Source organism: Pyrus communis, chromosome 8, assembly GCF_963583255.1.
Source record: "Pyrus communis chromosome 8, drPyrComm1.1, whole genome shotgun sequence".
NCBI classification, from domain to species: domain Eukaryota; kingdom Viridiplantae; phylum Streptophyta; class Magnoliopsida; order Rosales; family Rosaceae; genus Pyrus; species Pyrus communis.
This window is the reverse complement of record NC_084810.1, coordinates 22397045-22421054: the sequence shown is the minus strand read 5'-3', so window position 1 is coordinate 22421054 and position 24010 is coordinate 22397045. Positions and strand designations below refer to the sequence as shown.

General features: G+C 34.8%; 3 protein-coding genes and 1 pseudogene across 4 annotated transcripts; 1 reads left to right on the top strand and 3 right to left on the bottom strand.

Annotated features, from left to right (window-relative positions):
- Nucleotides 1-364: 364 nt before the first annotated feature.
- Nucleotides 365-3777, bottom strand: LOC137742771 (mitochondrial uncoupling protein 2-like). Its single transcript, XM_068482720.1, has 9 exons — nucleotides 3485-3777; nucleotides 2730-2948; nucleotides 2546-2624; nucleotides 2211-2344; nucleotides 2007-2105; nucleotides 1784-1888; nucleotides 1188-1262; nucleotides 944-1030; nucleotides 365-832 (listed from the first exon to the last, which is right to left on the bottom strand). The coding sequence occupies exons 1-9, from the start codon at nucleotides 3563-3565 to the stop codon at nucleotides 809-811; spliced, it is 903 nt and encodes a 300-aa protein (XP_068338821.1). The 5' UTR covers nucleotides 3566-3777; the 3' UTR covers nucleotides 365-808.
- Nucleotides 3778-5163: 1386 nt separating this feature from the next.
- On the top strand, nucleotides 5164-7429 carry LOC137742572 (proliferating cell nuclear antigen-like). The gene is made up of 4 exons (XM_068482478.1): nucleotides 5164-5551; nucleotides 6187-6339; nucleotides 6431-6528; nucleotides 6636-7429. The coding sequence occupies exons 1-4, from the start codon at nucleotides 5233-5235 to the stop codon at nucleotides 6867-6869; spliced, it is 804 nt and encodes a 267-aa protein (XP_068338579.1). The 5' UTR covers nucleotides 5164-5232; the 3' UTR covers nucleotides 6870-7429.
- Nucleotides 7430-11939: 4510 nt separating this feature from the next.
- LOC137743153 (cytosolic enolase 3-like) lies at nucleotides 11940-16558 on the bottom strand (annotated as a pseudogene).
- A 2759-nt stretch (nucleotides 16559-19317) lies between these two features.
- On the bottom strand, nucleotides 19318-22038 carry LOC137743690 (uncharacterized). Of its 2 annotated transcripts, none has more exons than XM_068483621.1 (4): nucleotides 21957-22038; nucleotides 20623-21306; nucleotides 19832-20539; nucleotides 19318-19654 (listed from the first exon to the last, which is right to left on the bottom strand). In XM_068483621.1, exons 2-4 carry the CDS (start codon nucleotides 21232-21234, stop codon nucleotides 19574-19576), a joined length of 1401 nt encoding a protein of 466 aa, XP_068339722.1. In that variant the 5' UTR covers nucleotides 21235-21306; nucleotides 21957-22038; the 3' UTR covers nucleotides 19318-19573. The 2 variants fall into 2 exon arrangements, with proteins under 2 accessions (XP_068339722.1, XP_068339721.1); XM_068483620.1 differs by having other exon boundaries at nucleotides 20623-21309; nucleotides 21957-22037.
- Nucleotides 22039-24010: the final 1972 nt, after the last annotated feature.

The following is a 24010-nucleotide window of genomic DNA, read 5'->3' as shown; positions in this document are numbered from 1 at the left end:
CAATTTAATTCTGAAGAATGAGTATGATACTTGCATATATTTTATATAATCATTATCTAACGGTCATATATAATTTATGTAAAATATGTATTTAATGCAATCCTTCAATTCCATTCCTTTTATTCCCTTGAACTTTTTAGATTCATCCAAAGTTGAAAAAAAATAAAAATCTGGTGAAACCAAAAATTTCTAATTCAACTTGTGGATGTAAATTTCTATCCAAAGAGAAGAGCTTATGCACAATTCATATCATTCACTTCCTCTAAAACGTTATTTAAACGAGGGTCTTTAGGATTACTCAAATCATATAAAACGTTTTAGGCAGTGCAATCAACAACATCCCTACTTAGCTGATGCCACAAGAAAAATAATTATTTGGTATATTAAATTTCAAATGGCAATGCGAAAATAATAATAATATTTATATAATTGTTTAGTATGAGGGTGGGACTTGGCGCAATAGAAAAGTTGCTCTTTAGTGACCTTTTTCGGGTCCAAGTCGTGGAAACCTCTTTGCAAAACAAGAGTAAGACTGCGTACGATAGATGTTCCTCCTCCAACACTCACAAAGTGGGGAACCTTGTTGGCTTGGGATCGTCCTTTATATAATTGTCCAGTATAGCTGAAGGAAGAAGGGTACAATGATATGTGTCTCCCTTTCGAACTCTCCAATCATACAAAAATATAAGGATTTTATGCCTAGAAGAAATTTAGGAGGAAAAATGAATCTTTAACAATCGAAGAGGGCCATTCCAAAGCAAAAGCTGTGTCTTCGTGCTTTGTGGTGACTGAAATCAGACGAGCATATTCATACCCGGAAAACGTTCTTCGCCTGCCATGGAGATCATACATGAGCAAAAGGGCATCATTACAATGGACAAGTTAGCAGATTCGAACATGAAACACCTACGCAATTGAAGAGACCCTATCAATTCAATCTTACTTGCTCTAGCACTAGAAACATAACCACATTCCAAGATCCTAGCCGACTGAAGTTTGGGAGGAACCCCTTATAGAAGGCCAAAAATCCCTGCAGTACGTCATGAATTACAAAACATTTGAGGAAGCTGATGACAAAAATCCATGTAGAAATTTAGCCTCGTTGGTATAAAAAACTTTGAAGGGTTATGAGTCTAATGACTTACAGAACCAGAGTGCACTTACGAATTAAAACTGAAAAAGCATACCTCGTACTTCAAAGTTTTGACAAAGCAATCAAAGGTGTTTTTGTAAGTTGAATCTCCCATCATTCGAGATTTCACCTGGAACATAACAAGGAAGGCGTCCAAGCCAACATTGCCTTACTAGCTCATCCACTAAAAAACTATATAAAATTGTTTTGTACAATAAGAAAATGTCATCACAATCTTTCACTAGCAAACCGTGGTTACAGCCTGCACCGAATAATATGTAATGCAGGCCATGCTTCCATCACAGAGCCAACATTCAGTGATGACTTAAAACTCAAGAACACATATAGCATGCGCTTATCAATTCTGTTTTTCTTTGTTAGGTTGGAATATAGCATGCACATTTATCATATGATTTTCAATATTCTTCAGTTTTATAACTATTCTTTACAAGACACTACACATGAGAGAGAGAGAGAGAGAGAGAGAGAGAGATTTATCATTTGATTACTTTTCTTTAAATTTTGTTTTAATTTTACAGTTCTGTTGTAGTTTCCATATGTTGCAACCATTTCTTACATCTCTTCCGGTAGCATTCAATCCTAAAAACCACAAAACTTGATGTCACAACTAATTAGTTGCAGAGTGCATACCACATCAACAGGAGAGCCAATAGAAACTGCAAAGAAGCCGGCACCCAGACCAGCTAGGAGATGAGTTAAAATATTGTCTGTGGACCCTGGAATTTTCAAAATTGTCTGCATAAGTATGAAGAATCAGGAATCATTGGGATTATTATCCTAGATATAGCAGGTTAGATTAACTTGAAATTCATAAATATAACTGCATTTAAGAGAAGGAATGTTTTGAGATTACCTCCTTCACTTGATCATAACTGGCTAGTTCAGCAGCATTTATAATAGCATTCCGTGCTACATTTGGCCCTAGCCCAGTCCAAAGGGCCCCTAATCCTTCCTAAATGTTAGACAAACATTAACCAAAAAATGTAAAACAGATGAGCTGATATGTATCCAAGAAAACAGGACGAAGAAAAACAATGTTCTACGTTAAGAAAATAACCTGTCTAACTATAGTAGAATAAGCATCTAAGGATCCAGTATATCGCTTAGGAACTCCAGCTGGTAATTTTCCTTCAGCTTGAAGTCGAACCTTCACAAGGTCAGTTGGATTAGCCACTATGATTGCCAGAGCACCTGTTAACATAGAAGTACGCGAAAGAGCATGCAGTTAAATTAGTTTTTTTTCAGATCAAAATGCAGGGAAGATAACAGCAATAGTTCCGGCAACTTCAGATATGTTAATGAACAGCAAGAGTTCCGGCAACTTCAGATATGTTAATGAACAGCAGGTTGCATGAAATCTAGTCTTGAAATATGGTTTCCAAGTACACTAACCAGTCAATAGAGCTGCAAGTATTTTGTGGAATATAGGAAAATCTCCAATAAAAGCACTGCCAATAAGGAAAATTTTGACCTGTTTCAACGTTCAGTTTATGGATATGCAGAATGTGTCACAAATAAAGCATCAAACAAGTAATTCGTAATTGCATTTATGAAATAAAACATATTTGGAACTCACAGGATCATATAATCCAATTCTCAAGCCTCCGTAAATACATTGGCGCTGTAATCCTGGAATTATGCCATTCCAAAGTGCTGCTAAGCCTTCTTCCCTAGCGATTGTAGCCATAGTACCCAAAAGGCCTCTATAGTTTGGTGTGCCAGCTCCATCCCCTGGGACTGCTTTCTTTTGTAGCTGGAGCCTGACTTTAGCGGTGTCTAAAGGAATGGTACAAAACTGCACAATATTCATGCAGACACCGTTATACACTAAACTTTGATTTTTATGCACACACATGATGTTGAGACCTTGTAGTTATAAGGCCATCAAATTGTACTTAAAAGTGCTTAAATTGTTCAACAAAGTCTTAACCACCAAGATAAAACTAATTAAACCGATTCGATTCTAGCATAACATTCGCCATTCAACCTAACTTGTTCCATCTTTCGATCCTAGTGTATCGGTTTGTTCACATTAAGCCACATTATGCAATTCTCCGAACCATCATACCAGGACTAAATGTCAAGTACAAAAGAACAGCAGCTACCCTCAAATTTTAACTTCATATTTCCACATACATTCCCACAAAATTGGAGACCAAATTTCGCATTGATCTCAATCAAAACTCAAAAAACCCAAGTAAGAAATCACACTAATTGCGCTAAAACACAGAGATTAAAGCTAAATGATGATAAAAAATGCCGACCCAGTAAACCAAATTTCAAAACTAAGAAGTAAACAACTAACATTTCAGCAGAAGGATCATCGATTACCTCAGCGAAGCAGGCAGCGAAAGCACTGCAGAGGAAAGTTTGCAAGAAGGAGATCTCAGACCTGGGGCTGAGATCTGCCATTGAACGGCGCAAACGAAAGCTTCAAAAGCAAGGATTTTGGGGAAATTGGAGGGAAATTCAGAGGGATTGGGGGGGATTAAGGTTATATAAAGAAGGTGGTTAATTACGAAGGAAAGGAACTAGGAAGAAGAAGGAAGCTTTTTGCAATTGCAAATTCGCAACTGAGTTTTTCATTTTGTCACTCGCATTGCTATTTTCTTCATCGTTTTCAATTGTATTAGTTTAATCATTTGGGGCTTAAAAAGGGATTTTGTTGCTTAATTTGATTCTCTCTTTAATCTCAATAAACTTTATATTACTTCACAATTTAACGTCAATTTTTGTATTAACATTATAAACGTTGTATAAAAAACATAAAGTAATAAGGAATCTATAAAAAATCTCTTCAACATTCCTCCTGTTTTGGTTGGTTGGGTTTTGATTTTGTAAGTTTTATATTTTCTTTGGAATGATTTGTAAATTTATTATTATATTTTTCTAGATCAATTCAAGAAATTGTTAAATCATTTCAACAGATAAAAAAAATACTTGGGGTTCCTTTTATATAAAGAGTTATTTCTTTTTAGGGGTGTGTTATCTACACACCTTATTTTACTTCTCACACATCCTTTGATAATTTTTGTCCGTTGATCTTCTTTAATTCATCCGATCTGACGGGTGAAAAATCAAAAGGTATGTGAGAAGTAAAATAGGATGTGTGGATATCACACCTCTTCTTTCTATTAGCAAATTTACGCACGTCAGTAAACTATGTTAGTCTCTCGATTCGTGTTCACGTGTGCGACAATAAGTTGTAACTCTAAAAGTAAAAGTATATTTGATTTTTAACAAATTTATTGTAACAAAATTTTTTTACATGTTTCGCGAGTTAAGAAATGCTAACACTTAAATATATAAACTTGATAAAGCATAATTACCATAAAAGTTTCAGCTTATGTTTGACTTGATTCACCATTCTACATCCACGTTGTCCTCCCACAATGTTTACTTAAACAATCTTTGTTTAAAAATCACTAGTAGAGAGCTAAAGACATTTTACGACAGTACTTTTTACCTATGCAGTCCAATTTGTGCCACCGACTTTAATAATACTATATCGGAGTTACAAATACAATAACGTTGTTTCTTTAGCTTAGACATGAGTATTAAACCCATACTAATATTTTGTATTCGATTCCTCTTTCCTCTGTTATTGCTTGTACATTACAAGAGAAAAGAAAAAACGTATAAAAAATACAAGTGACTTGCAGCTCAATAGGTTAAGAGCATTTGTCATTACACTCGAAGTATGTTCAAGTCTTTTAGATATTAAAAATGGGCCTGAAGGTGCAATGTTTTTTCTATATGGGCTATCGGTCACGGGCCTTCAAATTTGTACAGTTTTCTTCTGGTCAGAAATCAACCCAAACAACTGAAGGTGCACGAATAATTACCCTGTACCCTCAAGGCACGCAGTCACTCCCCTTCAAAGTCCTGCGCGGGAACACGAATCCATCAAATCCCGCCAATCGAACCCGAAATTCCCAAACACGCCTTCCCATTTCCCCCCACTATATAAACCCTAACCCCCACTCCCTCACTCAAACCCTCAAAATCTCCCCGCCTAAAAAAAACCTAGATTCCCCAAATCAAACAACCCGAACGCTTCTACCGACGACCCGGAAACAATGTTGGAGCTCCGACTGGTGCAGGGGTCGCTGCTGAAGAAGTTGCTGGAGTCCATCAAGGACCTGGTGAACGATGCCAACTTCGACTGCTCCTCCTCCGGCTTCTCCCTCCAGGCCATGGACTCCAGCCACGTGGCGCTCGTCGCCCTCCTCCTCAGATCCGAGGGCTTCGAGCACTACCGCTGCGACCGCAACATCTCCATGGGCATGAACCTCGGCAACATGTCCAAGATGCTCAAGTGCGCCGGAAATGATGACATCATAACCATCAAGGCCGACGATGGCAGTGACACGGTCACCTTCATGTTCGAAAGCCCCAGTATGTTCCTTCTTCCTCTTCCCCCATTTTTGTATTTGGGGGTTTTCCCCCAATTGATTTGAGTTATTTGGGGTTAAATAATTTGGGATTTTTTTTGCTATCAACTTAATTATTGGCTGTTAATTTTCTTTCTTTATTCTTTTTGTAAATTGCTTCTCTTGTATGCAAGAAATTATAAGAAAGCAAACAGAAACATTTTTTTTTTTTTTTTTTTTGTTTTTTCAAATTTCTTTTCATGAATCTTGAAATTGATACTGGATTTAATTGTCAGTTTCGCTCTTATTTGGTTAACCTGCTAATGTTTGGATTGCATTTAAGTAAATTCTGTTAATTCCGTGTTTGCCAATGTTTATTAATTCGTACCTCATTGATGTTCTACGATAGAGGCTGTTATTCTTTACTTGTATGGAAATATATATACACTCATATTTGGAGAAATTGAATTGTAAGTGATGAAAATTTTACTGACATCTTAATAAATCATCAGGAGACATTGTATCCGGTAGTTGTAATCGTTAATTGGAAGTTTTGCAAACAAGATTTTGGTTTTGTAATGGTTTATTACCATGCCCCAATTTTAGATTTCTGTTTCATGTATTTGTTTGTCGTTTTGATTTTTGGGTGATGGATCACAGCACAAGATAAAATTTCTGATTTTGAGATGAAGCTGATGGATATTGATAGCGAGCACCTAGGAATTCCGGAGGCAGAATACCAGTCTATTGTGACGATGCCCTCAGCTGAGTTTGCTAGGATATGCAAGGATCTCAGTGGCATTGGTGACACAGGTACTATTTTTTCATCAGAGGATTCACGGTTATCTAAATGTGGTGTGTTTGTGTTGTGGATTTGTGAGTAATGGTTCGATATTGCTTGCAGTTGTGATATCTGTGACCAAGGAAGGTGTGAAGTTCTCCACAAGAGGGGATATAGGCACTGCTAACATTGTCTGTAGGCAGAACACTACAGTTGACAAGGTATATCGTCCTTACAAACGGATTAATTGGCAAGCTGCTTGTCTTTTGGTATTTTAATGCAATGTCTAACTTTGTTTATTTTTGTTTCTGATTTTTGGGAATTGCAGCCCGAAGAAGCAACGGTCATAAACATGAGCGAGCCAGTGTCGTTGACATTCGCTCTGAGGTACATGAACTCGTTCACAAAGGCAACCACATTGTCGAATACAGTCACAATCAGCTTGTCTTCTGAACTTCCAGTTGTGGTTGAGTACAAGATTGCAGAGATGGGCTATATTAGGTTCTACCTGGCTCCGAAGATAGAAGAAGACGATGAAGGCGAAACCAAGCCAGAAGTTTGAGTGTTCACACCACATCATCACCAGCATACTCTTTTGCTGACTTGAATTACTCGGTTTAAAAATCCAAGTAGCGGGATTTTCTCAATACTTCTCTGTTTGAGGTTTTTCTTGCTTTCTCTGTGACAATTAGTTAGCAGATGTGTAGTTTCGGAGTTTTCGAATCCGTTCCGTTAGGTAAAACAATGTTGTTTCTCCTGGTTTTTTTAGTTGATTTGTGGGTTGCATAATTAAGTTTAGTCTGCTAACTTACGTGGAGAGTCAAGGCACTGGTGTGTTTTGTTACCAAGAAGTTAGTCAAATTGACAAAATATCCGAGAGCAGAATTTAACACCAGGTACCAGACGATTGACACGTCATCTCTTGCAAATGCAATTGCTATTCCAACTACATCCTCCTTCAAAAGAGCTGCAGGGAGAAGAATTGCGACAGCTACAGGAGCAGTGTACATGAGCAGGTTCATAGAATTGCAGATTAATCAACGATTGTTAGTTGTCCACGCGAGTGAAAACTAATACTTGCAAGATTCGTTTTCTCGTATTTCTTGTTAATAAATGTCAAAGTCAAATTAATTTTTGGTAACAAGCAATTCAAATTAATTAATTTTGTGCACTTTCTGTTGTTTTATTTCAACTGACGGTGCGAGGAAGTAGTGTCTGTCAACTAATTTTGTCATGCTTAATTTTGATTTATTTGACCTTAGTCACATGAGATCAAGGGCTCATTTGACGCTCATAGAAAAAAAGCACTTACAAACAAAATTTGCTTTTTTCCAAAAGCATTAACGTACTACACTACGCCCATGTCTAGAACACCTTAGCAAACTTAATTACAAATTCCATACTGCTCTTTACTCAGAGAGAAAACAAAGAAGAAAACACTCTGATAGCCAAAACAATGAAGCAGAAGGATCGGTGAGCGGTGGACCATGTTGCTGAATATTTGTGATGTTAAAAGTATAAGCCGCGGCCTTTAGATGAAGAATATGAGAAGAGAATTGTGAGGAGAAAACCTGAGAAACGTGATCAGTGATTGCCTCCAATCTTCACCAGCATAAAATGTAGACCTGGCAATTTATTACACGACACGTTAACACGACACGTAAACGACACGAAAATAACGGGTTTCGGGTCAACACGATAACTAATCGGGTCATTATCGGGTCACACGATAATAACCCGTTAATAACGGGTCCTTAACAGGTTTACACGAGAGTGACACGCGGGTAACCTATTTCGACACGATAAGAAAAATGCTATTTTGATGATTTTAATTTTTTAAACTACTAAAAAAAACTTACTATAAAATGAAATAGATATAATGAATATGTATATATTGTTTATTAATTATTATTCTATTATTATTCTATATAAATTTTAAAATTTAAGTTTTATTTATTTATTTATTTTTATAGTATATTATAGGCAAAGATTGAGATTAAAAATCATAAAACACATTAAAAATAAAAATATCAAGTAATTTAAAAATACCAAAAACATAAAAAAATTATAATAATTAATTTCCCGCCTAATATATCAAGAGTTTCATCCATTTCCCACCTAATGTTTGGGAAATTTTGCAACCTATATCCATCCATTTCCCGCCTAATGTTTAACCCAAAGAAAAACAATAACCAGCTTTTTTTTTTTTTTATATCTCTTATAACATTTTAACTTGAATAAAAATAAAATACGTAATAAAAAACATAAATGTAATTTTATTATTAAATATCATCACATACTAATTGAAACATAGTCTAATTAACACTTAAAATATATAAATAATTAATATATTTATTCCAAGCCATCAAAACGATAAGATTCACTAACGCTTAAAGTTTATTTATACTTTAATTAAGTATAACATTAATGCGTATCCCATCAAAATGATGAAAGTATGAATAAACTCTTACGTATTAGTGAATTTATCGTTTTCACAGGATACGTATCCTACAAAACTAATTTCAACAATCCAACCGTCAAATTTGTTTATACATGCTTCGAGATCGCATACTCCAAAAATTGCAAAAAACAAACATTAAGAGATGAAGTAATGAGACAAAACTTTTCAACGGTTATAAACGAAAAATCATTATTTAACGGTTGTTTTAGCTCCGATTTTGATGACTTTTTACAGCTACACTCCTTGACCTTATATGAATACAATGAATGAATTCGATCTTTAATTTAAAATATTTCCACTAGTGGATACCACAAATCTTATGTTATCCTTAATGAAAGTATAAATAAACTCTTAGTGTTAGTTAATGTATCGTTTTGATGGGATATGCATCCTATCAAAACTAATTTCAATAATCCAACCGTCAAATTTGTTTATACATGCTTCGAGATCGCATACACCAAAAATTGCAAAAAACAAACATTCAGAGATCAAGTAACGAGACAAAACTTTTCGACGGTTATAAACGAAAAATCACGATTTAACGGTTATTTTAACTTTGATTTTGATGATTTTTTTACAGCTACACTCCTTGACCTTATATAAATACAATGAATGAATTCGATCTTTAATTTAAAATATTTACACTAGTGGATACCACAAAATCTTATGTTATACTTGATGAAAGTATAAATAAACTCTTAAGTGTTAGTGAATCTATTGTTTTGATGGGATACGCATCTTAGAAACTAATTTCAACGATCCAACCGTCAAACTTGTTTATATATGCTTCAAGATCGCATACGCCAAAAATTGCAAAAAACAAACATTCAGAGATCAAGTAATAAGACAAAACTTTTCGACGGTTATAAACAAAAAATCACGATTTAACGGTTATTTTAACTCCGATTTTGATGATTTTTTACAGCTACACTCCTTGACCTTATATAAATACAATGAATGAATTCGATCTTCAATTTAAAATATTTACACTAGTGGATACCACAAAATCTTATGTTATACTTGATGAAAGTATAATTAAACTCTTAAGTGTTAGTGAATCTATTGTTTTGATGTGATACGCATCCTACGAAACTAATTTCAACGATCCAACTGTCAAACTTGTTTATATATGCTTCGAGATCGCATACGCCAAAAATTGTAAAAAACAAACATTCAGAGATAAAGTAATGAGACAAAACTTTTCGACGGTTATAAACGAAAAATCACGATTTAACGGTTATTGTAACTCCGATTTTGATGATTTTTTACAGCTACACTCCTTGACCCTAAATGAATACAATGAATGAATTCGATCTTCAATTTAAAATATTTACACTAGTGGATACCACAAAATCTTATGTTATACTTGATGAAAGTATAAATAAACTCTTAAGTGTTAGTGAATCTATCGTTTTGATGTGATACGCATCCTATGAAACTAATTTCAACGATCCAACCGTCAAACTTGTTTATATATGCTTCGAGATCGCATACGCCAAAAATTGCAAAAAACAAACATTCAGAGATAAAGTAATGAGACAAAACTTTTCGATGGTTATAAACGAAAAATCACGATTTAACGGTTATTGTAACTCCGATTTTGATGATTTTTTACAGCTACACTCCTTGACCCTAAATGAATACAATGAATGAATTCGATCTTCAATTTAAAATATTTACACTAGTGGATACCACAAAATCTTATGTTATACTTGATGAAAGTATAAATAAACTCTTAAGTGTTAGTGAATCTATCGTTTTGATGTGATACACATCCTACGAAACTAATTTCAACGATCCAACCGTCAAACTTGTTTATATATGCTTCGAGATCGCATACGCCAAAAATTGCAAAAAAAAAAACATTCAGAGATCAAATAATGAGACAAAACTTTTCGACAGTTATAAACGAAAAATTACGATTTAACGGTTATTTTAACTCCGATTTTGATGATTTTTTACAGCTACACTCCTTGACCCTAAACAAATACAATGAATGAATTCGATCTTCAATTTAAAATATTTACACTAGTGGATACCACAAAATCTTATGTTATACTTGATGAATGTATAAATAAACTCTTTAATTGTTAGTGAATCTATCGTTTTGATGTGATACGCATCCTACGAAACTAATTTCAACGATCCAACCGTCAAACTTGTTTATATATGTTTCGAGATCGCATACGCCAAAAATTGCAAAAAACAAACATTTAGAGATAAAGTAATGAGACAAAACTTTTCGATGGTTATAAACGAAAAATCATGATTTAACGGTTATTGTAACTTTGATTTTGATGATTTTTTACAGTTACACTCCTTGACCCTAAATGAATACAATGAATGAATTCGATCTTCAATTTAAAATATTTACACTAGTGGATACCACAAAATCTTATGTTATACTTGATGAAAGTATAAATAAACTCTTAAGTGTTAGTGAATCTATCGTTTTGATGTGATACGCATCCTACAAAACTAATTTCAACGATCCAACCGTCAAACTTGTTTATATATGCTTCGAGATCGCATATGCCAAAAATTGCAAAAAAAAAAAAACATTCAGAGATCAAGTAATGAGACAAAACTTTTCGACGGTTATAAACGAAAATTTACGATTTAACGGTTATTTTAACTCTGATTTTGATGATTTTTTACAGCTACACTCATTGACCCTATATGAATACAATGAATGAATTCGATCTTCAATTTAAAATATTTACACTAGTGGATACCATAAAATCTTTTGTTATACTTGATGAAAGTATAAATAAGGGTAGATTTTTTAAATATCTCATGAACAATGTTATTTGTTTGAGTGAAAATTAATAATAATAAGTGTGAAAAATGTAATCACACGTAATGAAAAACTTTACAACTTTCATTAAGGGGTCAACTCCGAAATTTAGTATGTATATACTAATTTAATATTATGTTTTACATTTTTTTGGGTCAAATTATGTTTTTCTTTTCAGTTTTATTGTTTTAAAATATAATTTTCTTAACGGGTAACGGGTCGGGTCATATTACCTGATAATATTAACGGGTTGATTTCGGGTCGGGTCATATTACCCGTTTACTTTAACAGGTATTACACGACACGACCCGTTAAGCTATCGGGTATGACACGAAAACGACACGAACACGAGAAACACGACACGAATGCCAGGTCTAATAAAATGCATTGTCCCCAAGTTCTTCCTCAATTCGAAGCAACTGCAACAAAACTTGGCCCATCAGTTTCAAATCATGTATTTGTCTGTTCCCAGAATGGTGGACACGGAAACTGAATCTTAAATAGAAGTTTACCTGGTTGTACTTGGCCAGCCGTTCGCCTCTGCAAGGAGCACCAGCTTTGATCTGACCTGTTGAGAGACCAACAGCTAAGTCAGCTATGAAGGAATCTTCAGTTTCACCACATCTATGAGACATGACCACTCCCCAGTGGGCATCCTTTGCCAGCTTCATCACTTCAATGATCTCGGTCAATGTTCCAATCTGGTTTATCTGATTTTGAATTGTAAAATTATCAGTTGCCTCTCCCTCATCTCTCATCCCAAAAAAAGCCATAACAGTAAATATCAGTATTAAAAATATCTCAAAACCGTTAAAATACCTTTATGAGTAGAGAATTGCAGGTGGACTCCTCTATAGCTCTCTTAATACGCTTTGGATTTGAAGTTATCAAGTCATCTCCAACTACCTGAAAAACCATATAGTCTTCCAGTTCAGACACTAACCATATCTCAGGTCTAAAGGAGAAAATACATGAGGCATCCAATAAAAAACAAACTTTTATATAGGCAGGATTCTAAATTGCTCAGCGACAGTCATAGGCAAGCCAACCGAATTATTCTTACAAGTTACCGACAGACGAGGTTGGATATTTATGATAATATCTAATAAAATTTGCAGTGTACTACGGCCTTAAACACAAGGATGTCAAACAAAAACAGTTACAGGCCCATATCTATCTATTTACTTCCTACATAGTTTTCTGTATGGAGGAACAAAACAAAAATGATCAATCCCTTATCTGGTCAAAGCTAATTCGACAAAGAATGAAAGCACCAAGATACTAAATAAATATATCTCAGGAACAAAAGAAAAGTAAACAAACCTGACAAATTCCAAGACTAGAAAAGCGTTTAGTGTGTTCCCAGTCCTCTTTATCAAACGGATCTTCAACTGACACTATTGGGTACTCTGACACCCCAAACACAGGGAAGGCAGAAAAGGTAAGTTACAGTGCAAAATTGCAAACCAAATACACAAACATTGAGAAACAGAAAAGGAGAGACTGACTTACCACTACAAAGTTCTTTATACATCCCAATCATATCATCAGCCGACTTGAAATTTTGTCCCTTATCCGCTGATTTGTAATCCAGATCGTACTTTGTACCTGTATTCATGGGGAAAACAGAAAGGAAAATATTGTCATTAAATTATACATGAATTCATGTTGTTTTTGAAAAAGAATATAAATTTTAATCATTACTACAAGATCATTTAGCCTTGGATTTCCATCAAGAAAACATAAAATGCAATTATTTTCCCAAATTGCTGTTACAGAAAAAGACCAATTCTCAAGAAAGATCCATCACCTATGCAAAAGTCAGTAGCAGCAACATCAATTGCTAGTTTGATTTGGTCTTTATAATCTGTTCTACATATCGCCTCTTTTACAAGATCCAAGACTTCTTTAACACTGCCAAGAGATATAGAAATAATTTTAAAAATGGCATATGTTCTAATTAGTTCAGAAGTTTCTCATAAGGCACAAAGTAACAGCCATTGCAAACAGCTTAAAAAAAACCTAAAACAATGTGTTTTAACGCATTTTAGGAACATCTAAGATGATTTTCCTTTTCCAAAGACTTATATCTCATTTTGGGAAGCCGTCATGGGGATTCATGAGGCAAAGAAATTAAAGAACACTACAGGTCACACAAAAAAGACTTGCCTCGAGATGTTGGGAGCAAAACCACCATCTTCACCAACGTTACATCCATGTGCACCATATTTTTCTGTAATAACAGCCTGCTCTTTTTGTAAGCAATAATAGTCGTCAACAAAAACAATAATAGTTATCAATAAAACTGAGAGAGGCTACTATGAAAACAAAGTGGGACATAATGGCATCGCCTTGTTCACATGTACAGAGAAAGGTCCTTTTCCAATTTCTTATGCTCATGGGATGCTGAGCTATTGACTTGATTATTTAAGCCAAATAAATTCCATGCATACTCCTATATTTGCCACTTGCGAGCAGCTATGAAGAGCCATGAAATTTATTTCAAGGATTACCATAATGGCATGATAAAACTGAAATCAGTACATACTCAGATATTTAACATTCGGAAAGGCACAAGTCACTTAAAATTTGGATGAAGTTTTCACTTTCAGAGCTAATTTTCATTGTCACTAATCTAGCTGAATATTTGTTGAAAATCTGGCACTAAATAAAGCTTTTAGGTCAAATTAATACTTACTAAAATAAGAAAAGTTGCGTTCCGGTCCATTGCAGTTTAAAACACAACAATGTGCTATATACTTTGCCACAAAAAATAAGGTTATTGCTTGTAGGAAATGAGTAACTCAACAGGTCTCATAAAATGGAAAAAAGATTTTTTTTTCTCATCATTAAAAGCATAGACGGAATGTAATCTCCAAAGTCAACAGTTGAGATGAAAAGTACCTTTAGGTGATGATAGGTTTCAGATCCCATTTGCAATGCCTCCTCAAACTTGCTAGCTCCAATTGGGAGAATCATAATTTCCTAAAAATTTCAAGTCAAGTTTAATTATAAGGACATGCACACAAAAATTTGAAGCGTTCATGCTTAAAAAATCTATATTGAGACCTACGTAAGCAGCTTCAGCAGGCATATAAAAAATTGTTATAGGAGGAACCAAGGAGAGCATTAAGCAGTCGTTACTGACACAATCAATTCATAGAGAAGTATTTCACCAGTGAATTCGACTGTAGTCTCCCAATAGCCAATTTCAAATATTTAAAATGTTAAGCTCATTTTTAGTAAAAATGCCACACTTTCATGATGTCAACACAAGTTACCCACATCAACCAAATGATCCAAATATTGAAACCCCTCTCCCCGCATACATTATAACCGAAATAAAAGAATTGGTAAATACATATCTATAGATTCAAGCTTACCAGAGCATACCTGAATGGCCAGATTATTCCCAGCACGCTTTCCTCCACTAATAACAGTAAAAGCAGGGACAGGCAGGGTCAGGTGGCCTTTTCCAGAAAGGTCAGCAATATGTTTGTACAGTGGAACCTGATGTTAATCTTTACTCAGACACTTTCGAGAAAAAAGTATACAAATTTTAGCAATACTAATAGAAAAATAGTCATGCCCGACTACCTCCTTTTGAGCAGCTCCAGCTTTGCAAGCAGCAATTGACACAGCCAATATGGCATTTACTCCAAGTTCGCTCTGATAGATGATTTGATTATAATTATAAATCCAAAATCATAAATAAAAAGTAATATTACAAATGCTTAATAATAATAATTTATATTTTTTATAGCTAGACAAGGAGGGTCATAGCATACTACCAGACAACATACTAGATAACAGAAATGCAATTTCCTGAAAGCACCGATATATATTAGCAACAAATTCTCAAACAGCTCAATTACATCAAGTTGCACTGAAAAACGAAAAACGTTACCTTCTTTTCTGTTTTATCGAGGGCCATCATTGCCTGATCAATCTGAGACTGAAGTGTAGGATCCATACCCACCAATGCTTCAGATATTTTCTCATTGACATTCTTAACAGCTTTACTCACACTATTTCCAAGATATAATCCTTGTCCCCATCTCGCAGTTCAATAGCCTCGTACCTGGTTTCAACAAATCCCCCCCTTGATGATTGTTCTCAGAATCATATACTTTTGAACGAGATTGACCTCAAATAGCATTGTCTACTAGAGGCATAACAAATATAGTTACTTAATAGCAATGCTCTTGATCAATGCAATTACAAATCAATTTCTGAGTCATACAAAGCATTTCTACACGCAATTGTACAAAAAATTGCAATTCAATTGAAGCAAAAGGTCTTGTGTTTTCGAACAAATACAATTCTCGGCAGCCAAACAACACACACACAAACCACAGAGAGCTTACATTCCAGAAGCATCAGAGCTAGGAGCCGAAGCACGAAACATTCCTTTGTTAGTGTGGAGGTCGACTTCAACGGTAGGAATTCCTCTGCTATCGAGGATCTGTCGAGCTTTGACCTTCGTTATCACTGAAGGAACCGCTTTCTTCATATGATTCGACTGCGTAATTCAATTCAAGAACAAAGAAAAACAACAAAATCATTTCACAGCTCAAACAAAACCAATCAAGAAACTACAACTACCCTTTCTTTCCAAAAACTTTCCTGCATATTCATTTTCCGAGTAACCAAACAGAATCACAGACGAGAGCGAGAGCAGAGATTTACGATGAAGAGGACGGGATCGGAGGCCTTAGCCCTAACGGCGGCATTGACGGCGTCTTCGATTTTCCGAGAGAGCATGTATTTATCCAAGTAATCTTGCACCGGCATTTCTTCTTCTTTTTAATTTCGGTCGCCGGCCGAAACAGCGGCGGTTTTTAGTTAGCCTACAATCCGACCTGGTCTGACTGAACCCGTTTGACCGGGCATAACCAAACTAGCCCACGATTCAACCCGTTTTCAGTGTAACAGGCCTACTATTCGACCCGGCCCAACCAAAACTCCAATATGGGACCCAGTCCAGATTCGTAAACCTGATCACGGGAAATGAAAAATCTGTATTTTAAAAAAGTTACCGAAAATTACAAGCTAAAAAATATCATATTTCAGCATCTGTCTTCTTTCGACTTGACTCGATTAAAAAAAAAAAAAAAAAACATATTTGCCCGGTTGATTTTGTAGCCTTTTCAGCTTGAATTAGTAAGTCTTTAGGGTTTTTTACACCTAGTGCCCTAAAGCCTTATGGTTTAAGAGTCATTGACTTAAAACTCACTATATGCGTTGGATTGAAAGCTCAGGAAATTAGCATTGCACGACCACTACTGATGTGCATAAGCAACAAATTAAACAAGTCCTGATGTTGAAATATTGATATCAAGCAGATTACTCATATCAGGCCAAACAGCTCAACATCACGAGTACATTTAACCTAAAAACATGGAATTTGAAGATCGAACATGTTCATATAAATCTTCTGAGTCGTAGTAATGGATGAACGTGATGAAAACACAAAGACTTGAGAGAAGTCAGCTGCAGGTGAAATAGTACGGAAATATATCATGAGTGATTAGTTGCTTAATTAGGAAGACACCTACATCTGAGGCGAAATGAGATGGAACGTATAACAAAAATAATATCATCTCTCGAAGCAGTTATGGCAGAGACAGAGTAACAATTGAGAATTAATTTTCAGATCAGCATTAACATAACACATAACAAGCAGATTGAACCCGTCCAGACAGATCAACACTGCAAGTATAATTAAAATTTAAAAGCATGGAATTCAAATATATTACCTTCTTGTGTAAAACTGTGAAGCTCAAGTAATGGGTGAAGGTAATGAGAAGACGAAGACTTATAAAACGGGCTCAGCTTAAAGTCATACACTAGCGGGTGCTTATGTTATGACCGAGCAGTTTGGCTTTTGCTTTTGAAAAGCTAATGAGGTGTTAATGGCATCTCTAAGAAGATATCGAAGACAAAAAGTTGTACGGAAACAGAAGAAGAAGCGTCACCACCCTGCATTAGATAACCAAGCTTTAGCTTTTGAAAAGAAGTGAGGATCACTTGACGGTTTCATCACCTGCAGATTCATTACTTAGCTACGAAGAAATTTACAGTTTCATCGTATCTGCAGGTTTGAAGCTCTGAAAATAAGTATAGCATCATGACTTTAACTCCAGCTAGCCAGGTGTTAACAGAATATCCAAAAGAGACAGCAAAGGCAACCTAATGAGTATGCTCAAACTATAGTTCAATTTTGGTTAAATTGGGTGCAAAGGCCTCTAATTAGTCTTTTTATAAGAGAGATTGATGCATTTGATAGCTAACTGTGACTACAACTGATAAGTTCTACTAGCGGTCAAGCATTGATATCCCTAGCACTGACATAATAAAATATTTCATCATCCTCATTCCTCATATCTCCAAACACTAGAGGATCAATAAATATACGAGGGTTAGTATTATTTTTTACTTATTTAAACACACGAAAAGCATTTTTGTGCCTTTTGATTTAGTATTAATCTTTATAGACACAATTGTTCGTGTTTTAGAGCAAAAGAAATGTCAAAAGCTTTGAACCTGATTCTCTCTATAAAGATATATTTTGGGACGTCTTAAGCTTTAAAAGGATACATTTTGAGCATATTTTGAGGAAGGTTGCTTTTGAGGATTTGTTGGGGATGTCATAAGCTTTACAAAATACATTTTGGGACAAAATTGGAGTTGATTTGATTGGTCAAAAGTCTGATTCTATCTACCGTCCGAATTTGACTTTAAATAAAAAACCTTTTATTTCTTATTTTATTATTTTGCTTATTCTAGATTTATTAGAAAGCCTTGTTTAGTTGGAGATAAGGAATAAAGCACTATAAATATGGTGTATCATGTATGAGAGTTCTCAATGCATTAATTTGAAGAACTTGACTAGGCTTTGACGATTTGTTTTCTTGTTTCAAGATGTTTTCTATCCTTATTCTTAATAATATTTTAGTTATGAATCTGCGTAACTAACTTTCTTTTACTAGGGTGAGGCCACCGGCCTTATGTAGTTTCTTTTCAATTCACTTATTATATTATGCATGTAAGTTTTGAATTGAAAATCATTGTGTTTAAACTATCTTTGCGTCTTGATGCTTGATCATCGTTAGGATATTTCAAAAAGTAATTTGATGCAATTTTAGTTAGAAGGTTCCTGAACTTGACTATGACTTCTTGTGGTTAATAATTGTAAGTTCACTTAGGGTGAACACCAAGTCTAAAGGATTGCATGATTTTTCAAAGGGTTTTCATAAAGCATAATGAGTTTTTCATGCTCACATTTGATCCAGACATCCAGATAGATTCCAAGTTTGATATTCGTTCTATATTATAGGTTCAAGTAAAGCCTACTTTAGGAAAACCTAACCTTCAATATATGCATGGGTAATTTATAAGTAACTTGGAGAACAACGTAGGATTGTTAAGGTGACAGTGGAACCGTAATGCATTTTAAATTGATTTTCCAAACCATTTTCTTTTAGTTTATTTTACTTTTGCCGATTTCTTTAAAATTGTTTTTAATTTTTAATTTAATTTAATTTAATTTTTATCATTTCAAGTCACAATTTCAATTTCTTTGTTTCAATAATTAATTAAGAATTAGTTTTAAATATAATTTATTTTTAATAATTCCTGGAGCATTTATACTACAATTACCTTATACTTTTCCAAGTATTTTTTTGCGTTTTTATCCACACTTTGTGCATGTACCTAAAATCCTATCAACCATAACATTGCGACCGCTACGTGGTGTTTTCATTCCATTCTACCGATGTTACAACATATGTTTTATTTAGTATACTATTTTCAAAATATAAAATTATTGTCCACTCATGTTGTAATAAAATGAAACTAGAACATTCGAACTTGCCCACACACGCAAACACCAATCCCAAGTTTGCACAATCATGAAAACATTACAGTCCTGTTGGAAACAACAAAAAAAAAAAAAAAAAAAAATCATTATATCCTATCCTCTTCATCTTATATAACCAAGCTCTGGTTATGCTTGATATGGCTTGCTAATGAAGGCATTAGTTAGGGCAGAGTCACTATCAAAAGAAGCCATCAGAAGACTCAAGGCCTGCAAACAAATAAGGAATATTTCAGGAGGCATCAGCAAACTATTTAATTAGCTTCCAAAATTCATTAAAACAATCGAAATCTTTGCCTAATGCCCTGCAGTGCTTAAAAGATCCTGCAAGTTAATACTAAGGATTCTGTTAGTATAGGCAATCGAAAATTATAAATGACTACTCACCTCCTTCTTGCCCATAAGCACGACTCTTTTTTCAATGTCAGTGAAAGGTACATTCAATTTGTCAAGAACAGACAGCTCAAGGATTGTAGATATCGGTCTTACGACCAGATTATCAGTTACTGTGAAAAACGCAGGTCCTTTTAAAAATCCTCTAGCACTGGAGTTGTTATCTGTGGGTTCGATTTTATATGACTCCAATGGCGCATAAGAAGGGATAAGGGAACTATCGGTAGTTAGCTTGCCGTCGAGATAATAATATGAGGCTTCCTCAATTCCTAAAAGATTCTTGTAGCAAAAACCAGGAACAAGCTTCGGATTGAGTAGCATTTCCTTGTGATGATTTGACTTCAAGTATTGTTCGTCGAGATCTTGGACGCTCCGGTACAACTGATCAATGCATCCCTTCAGAGACCCATCCTGCATCTGCTTTGCTACAAACCCAAGTGGCAGAGTTAGGAAACTGAAAAGTAAATTAACAAAATCCTCCCCGGCTTCTGCGTAGCAAACAATGTTCTTGGATTTGCAAACTATCAGCTTAATAGAAATGTTGTCTTCTTCCGTCAGGACTGTCTCTCCTACTATTTGAGGATCAATGTGTATGGCTTGATAATTATTTTCATTGGTCAGTTTGGCCACGGGTTTATGCTTCAGCAGAGTTTCGGTCAACGCTGTCTTTGATACTAAGGAGCTTAAAAGCAAATTCACAACCTGGGAAAAAATAAAGTCAGAAATCACCACTGCAATTTTAACGAAAAGTTAATTAAGGCATGCGTAAATCAACAATTGAGTACCTCATCAACTCCAATATTCAAATTCAACTCCTCGGTAGTGTTCCTATTGGTGACTCCAAGATTGGTAAATAAAGAATCGATCGATTCGCTAAAGGGGGAGATCAGTTGTAAATCACCAGTAATCAGAAGTCTGGCTCGCTCTTTTACAAAGGCGCTTGCAACATCCACAGAAAATGGAATCTCCTCCCCAGACGTGCAACATCCGCAATTTCCGCACCGTGTACCACCTGAGTTAAAACGGAATAACTTTTTAGTGGTCTGGTTCCGGCACCTAGAGCATCCAAAGTACCGTGTTGGCTTGGCATTGTGATCAATTTGCAGTACAAGGTACTTGCAATGAGATTCAGCCGCGTTGCGGGGAAGCAACAACATTTCTCTACATGCATCTGACCGCAACTCACTTACGTCAATTTCCTCCACACTTGAATACAAATTGTTCATGCATCCTATTTCCACTGGTGCTGAATGCTTACGGCCAAGCTTGATTATTGTTCCTAAGGGGATTGTCAAGAAACTTAGAAGAACATCGATAAAAGCATTGCCGGACTCTATGAAGATAATTTTGTTGCTCCCCTTATCCACCAAAGCCTTCAAGTTTATCTTATTCTCCATAGTCGGACTAGCTAGGTTGCCTTTTTTACCCTTCTCTGCAGAATTTCAGTAAGTAAAGTGGCACACTATTTCCTGCTGAACATGAAAGGAGCAAGTGAGAAATCAAAATCTGCAGTATTAAGTTTCATAAGTAGGCAGATGTTGTAGGAGGAAGAGGGATAGAGAAACGTAGGAGAGTGGAGAGGTTTTTAAAACTTGAAAAGACTCTTCTAATTTCTGATTTCTTTTCTCACACAAAACTCACTACATGGCTTTTATAGCCACTACAATACATCATCATTTATTTAGGTAATTATAAGGTTCTTGAACTTTGAAACATCTAGAGAAATCATGATTAACTCTAGAAATTCCAAACATCACAACTCTAGAACTTCTATCCTTTCTTATTCCTGATTTATGACTCTTTCATGTAACTGAAATTTGGTTTAACCTTCCAACAGATGTTACGCAGATAACAAACACGATTCATATCTAAAAAACCCGAATGCAGAATATAATTGTAAATATATTCCACCTCCTACAACTGATGAGTGATTAGATGGAACGTGTAACAAAAATAATACGATCTCTAGAAGCAGTTATGGCAGAGACAGTATAACAATGAGCAATTAAATTCCAGATCAGTATTAACATAATACATATCAAGCAGATTGAACAAGTCCAGACGGATCAAAACTGCAAGTACAATTAAAATTTAAAAATATGGAATTCAAATATCAAACCTTTTTGTGTAAAACTGCGAAGCTGAAGTAATGGGTGAAGTTAATGAGAAGACAGAGACTTATAAAGCAGGCTCAGCTTTAAGTAATACACTAGTGCGAGACGATTGCAAGGGGGTGCATATGTTATGGCCCAGCATTTTAGCTTTTGCTTTTGAAAAGCTAATGAGGTGTTAATCGCATCTCTAAAGAAGATATCGAAGACAAAAACTTGTACAAAAGTTGTATAGTGACAAAGAAAGTTAAGTTTTCACCATAAAACCAATTGGGAATAGGGGGAGTAACCCAACTTACGTATAAACTCATGCAAGGTCCATTCTCAAATCAATGTGGAATTTATTTTCAACAGAAATAAAAGAAGTGTCGCCATCATGCATTAGATAACAAAGCTTTAACTTTTGGAAAGAAGTTAGGGTCACTTGAGTGGGGGGTGCATATAAAGGGACACAATCTTTAGCATTGTGACTTAGCTAGGAAGAAATTTACAGTTTCATCACCTGCAGGTTCATTACTTAACTAGGAAGAAATTTACGGTTTCATCGTACCTGCAGGTTCGAAGCTCTGAAATTAAGTATAGCATTATGAATTTAACTCCAGCTAATCTGGTGTTACCATAATCTCTAAAGTAGACATCAAGGGCAACCTAATGAGTTTGCTCAAACCAGTTCAATTTGGTTAAATTGGGTAGAGAGGTTGACGCATTTGATAGCTAACTGTGATTACAACCGATAAGGTCTACTGAAATACGAGAAATTTTTCCAATTACCTGGAACATGAAGTGACGTGGAGCTCCTAGTGAATAGAACCATAACACCTGGCTATTTCAATTTTAAAGTTTAAAAAAATTGCCATGTAGTCGTTTAAGTGTATTTTTGTTAAATAACTAGAATTTTTGGTCCACTAAAAAATTTCTCCAAGTAGAGAAGTTAAAGAAAAAAACCTGCTTTATTTAGATACAGAAAGTTAATGACGAACAAATGTTCATTAAATCATTAGAAATTAAACCCATGAGTAATATCCCTAATTAATAGTAATAGTATAACAGCAGTCAAGCATTGATATTCCTAGCACTGACTAAGAAAATATTTCTTCATCCTTATTCATCATGTTCATGTCGCCAAACAATGGAGGATCAATAAATATACTTTTTTTTTTTTTTTTTTTTTGTTTTCTCAAAAGGATCCTTGAAATTAGCTTAATTATTTTGGTTTCTGAGATTTAAAATCTATAGGAGTGGTCCTTGAAATTTGTCCACCGTCAATCATCTTGGTTATTTTATGAAAAATCTCCGTTAAATTAGGAGGTGGTTGGTTTGACAAAAATACCCTCAATTTAACAGGGATTTTCATAGAAGGACCAAAATAATTGACAATGGACAATCTCGTAGCCAATTCGATCGATTTTAAATTTCAGGAACCAAAGTGCGTAACCATAATAATCTCAGAGACCATTTTGGCTAAAAAGCCATAAATATATGCTGGTTAGTATTATTTTTTATTAATTTACAAACACACAAAAAATATTTTTGTGCCTTTTGATTTATTAATTTTTGTGCCTATTGATTTATTAAAGCATCTCTAAAAGAGATGTCAAAATGTTCAAATAAGCACTAACAACTGAAAAATGCAGCAATAATGTTTTCCAACCGAAAAATCAAATCTAATGTGATATGACATGAATTACGAGCCTTCGCCATCACTGTCAAAATTGAGAACAGCTTCACAATTTTTTTTAATTTATTATTAAATGCCTTTTATTAATTTTATTATTCTTTTTTGTTTTTAAACATTCATTATTGTTTTGAAACAAAAGTCTGATTTGCAAATAAGATTCTACTAGATTGAAGTTATTGTAATTTTTTTTAACTACATATGAAGGTAATCCTTCAGCACAAATTCAAACACACAGTTTAAGGTTAATTTTCATACTAACAGTATAAAATATTATGTCAAAAATATATAAGGTGTCAGAAAGTCCACAAAAAATCTTGTTTTGGAAGACGAAACATCAAGAAAACCAAATAAATGCAACCTGTAAATGCATGATGCAGCACCATG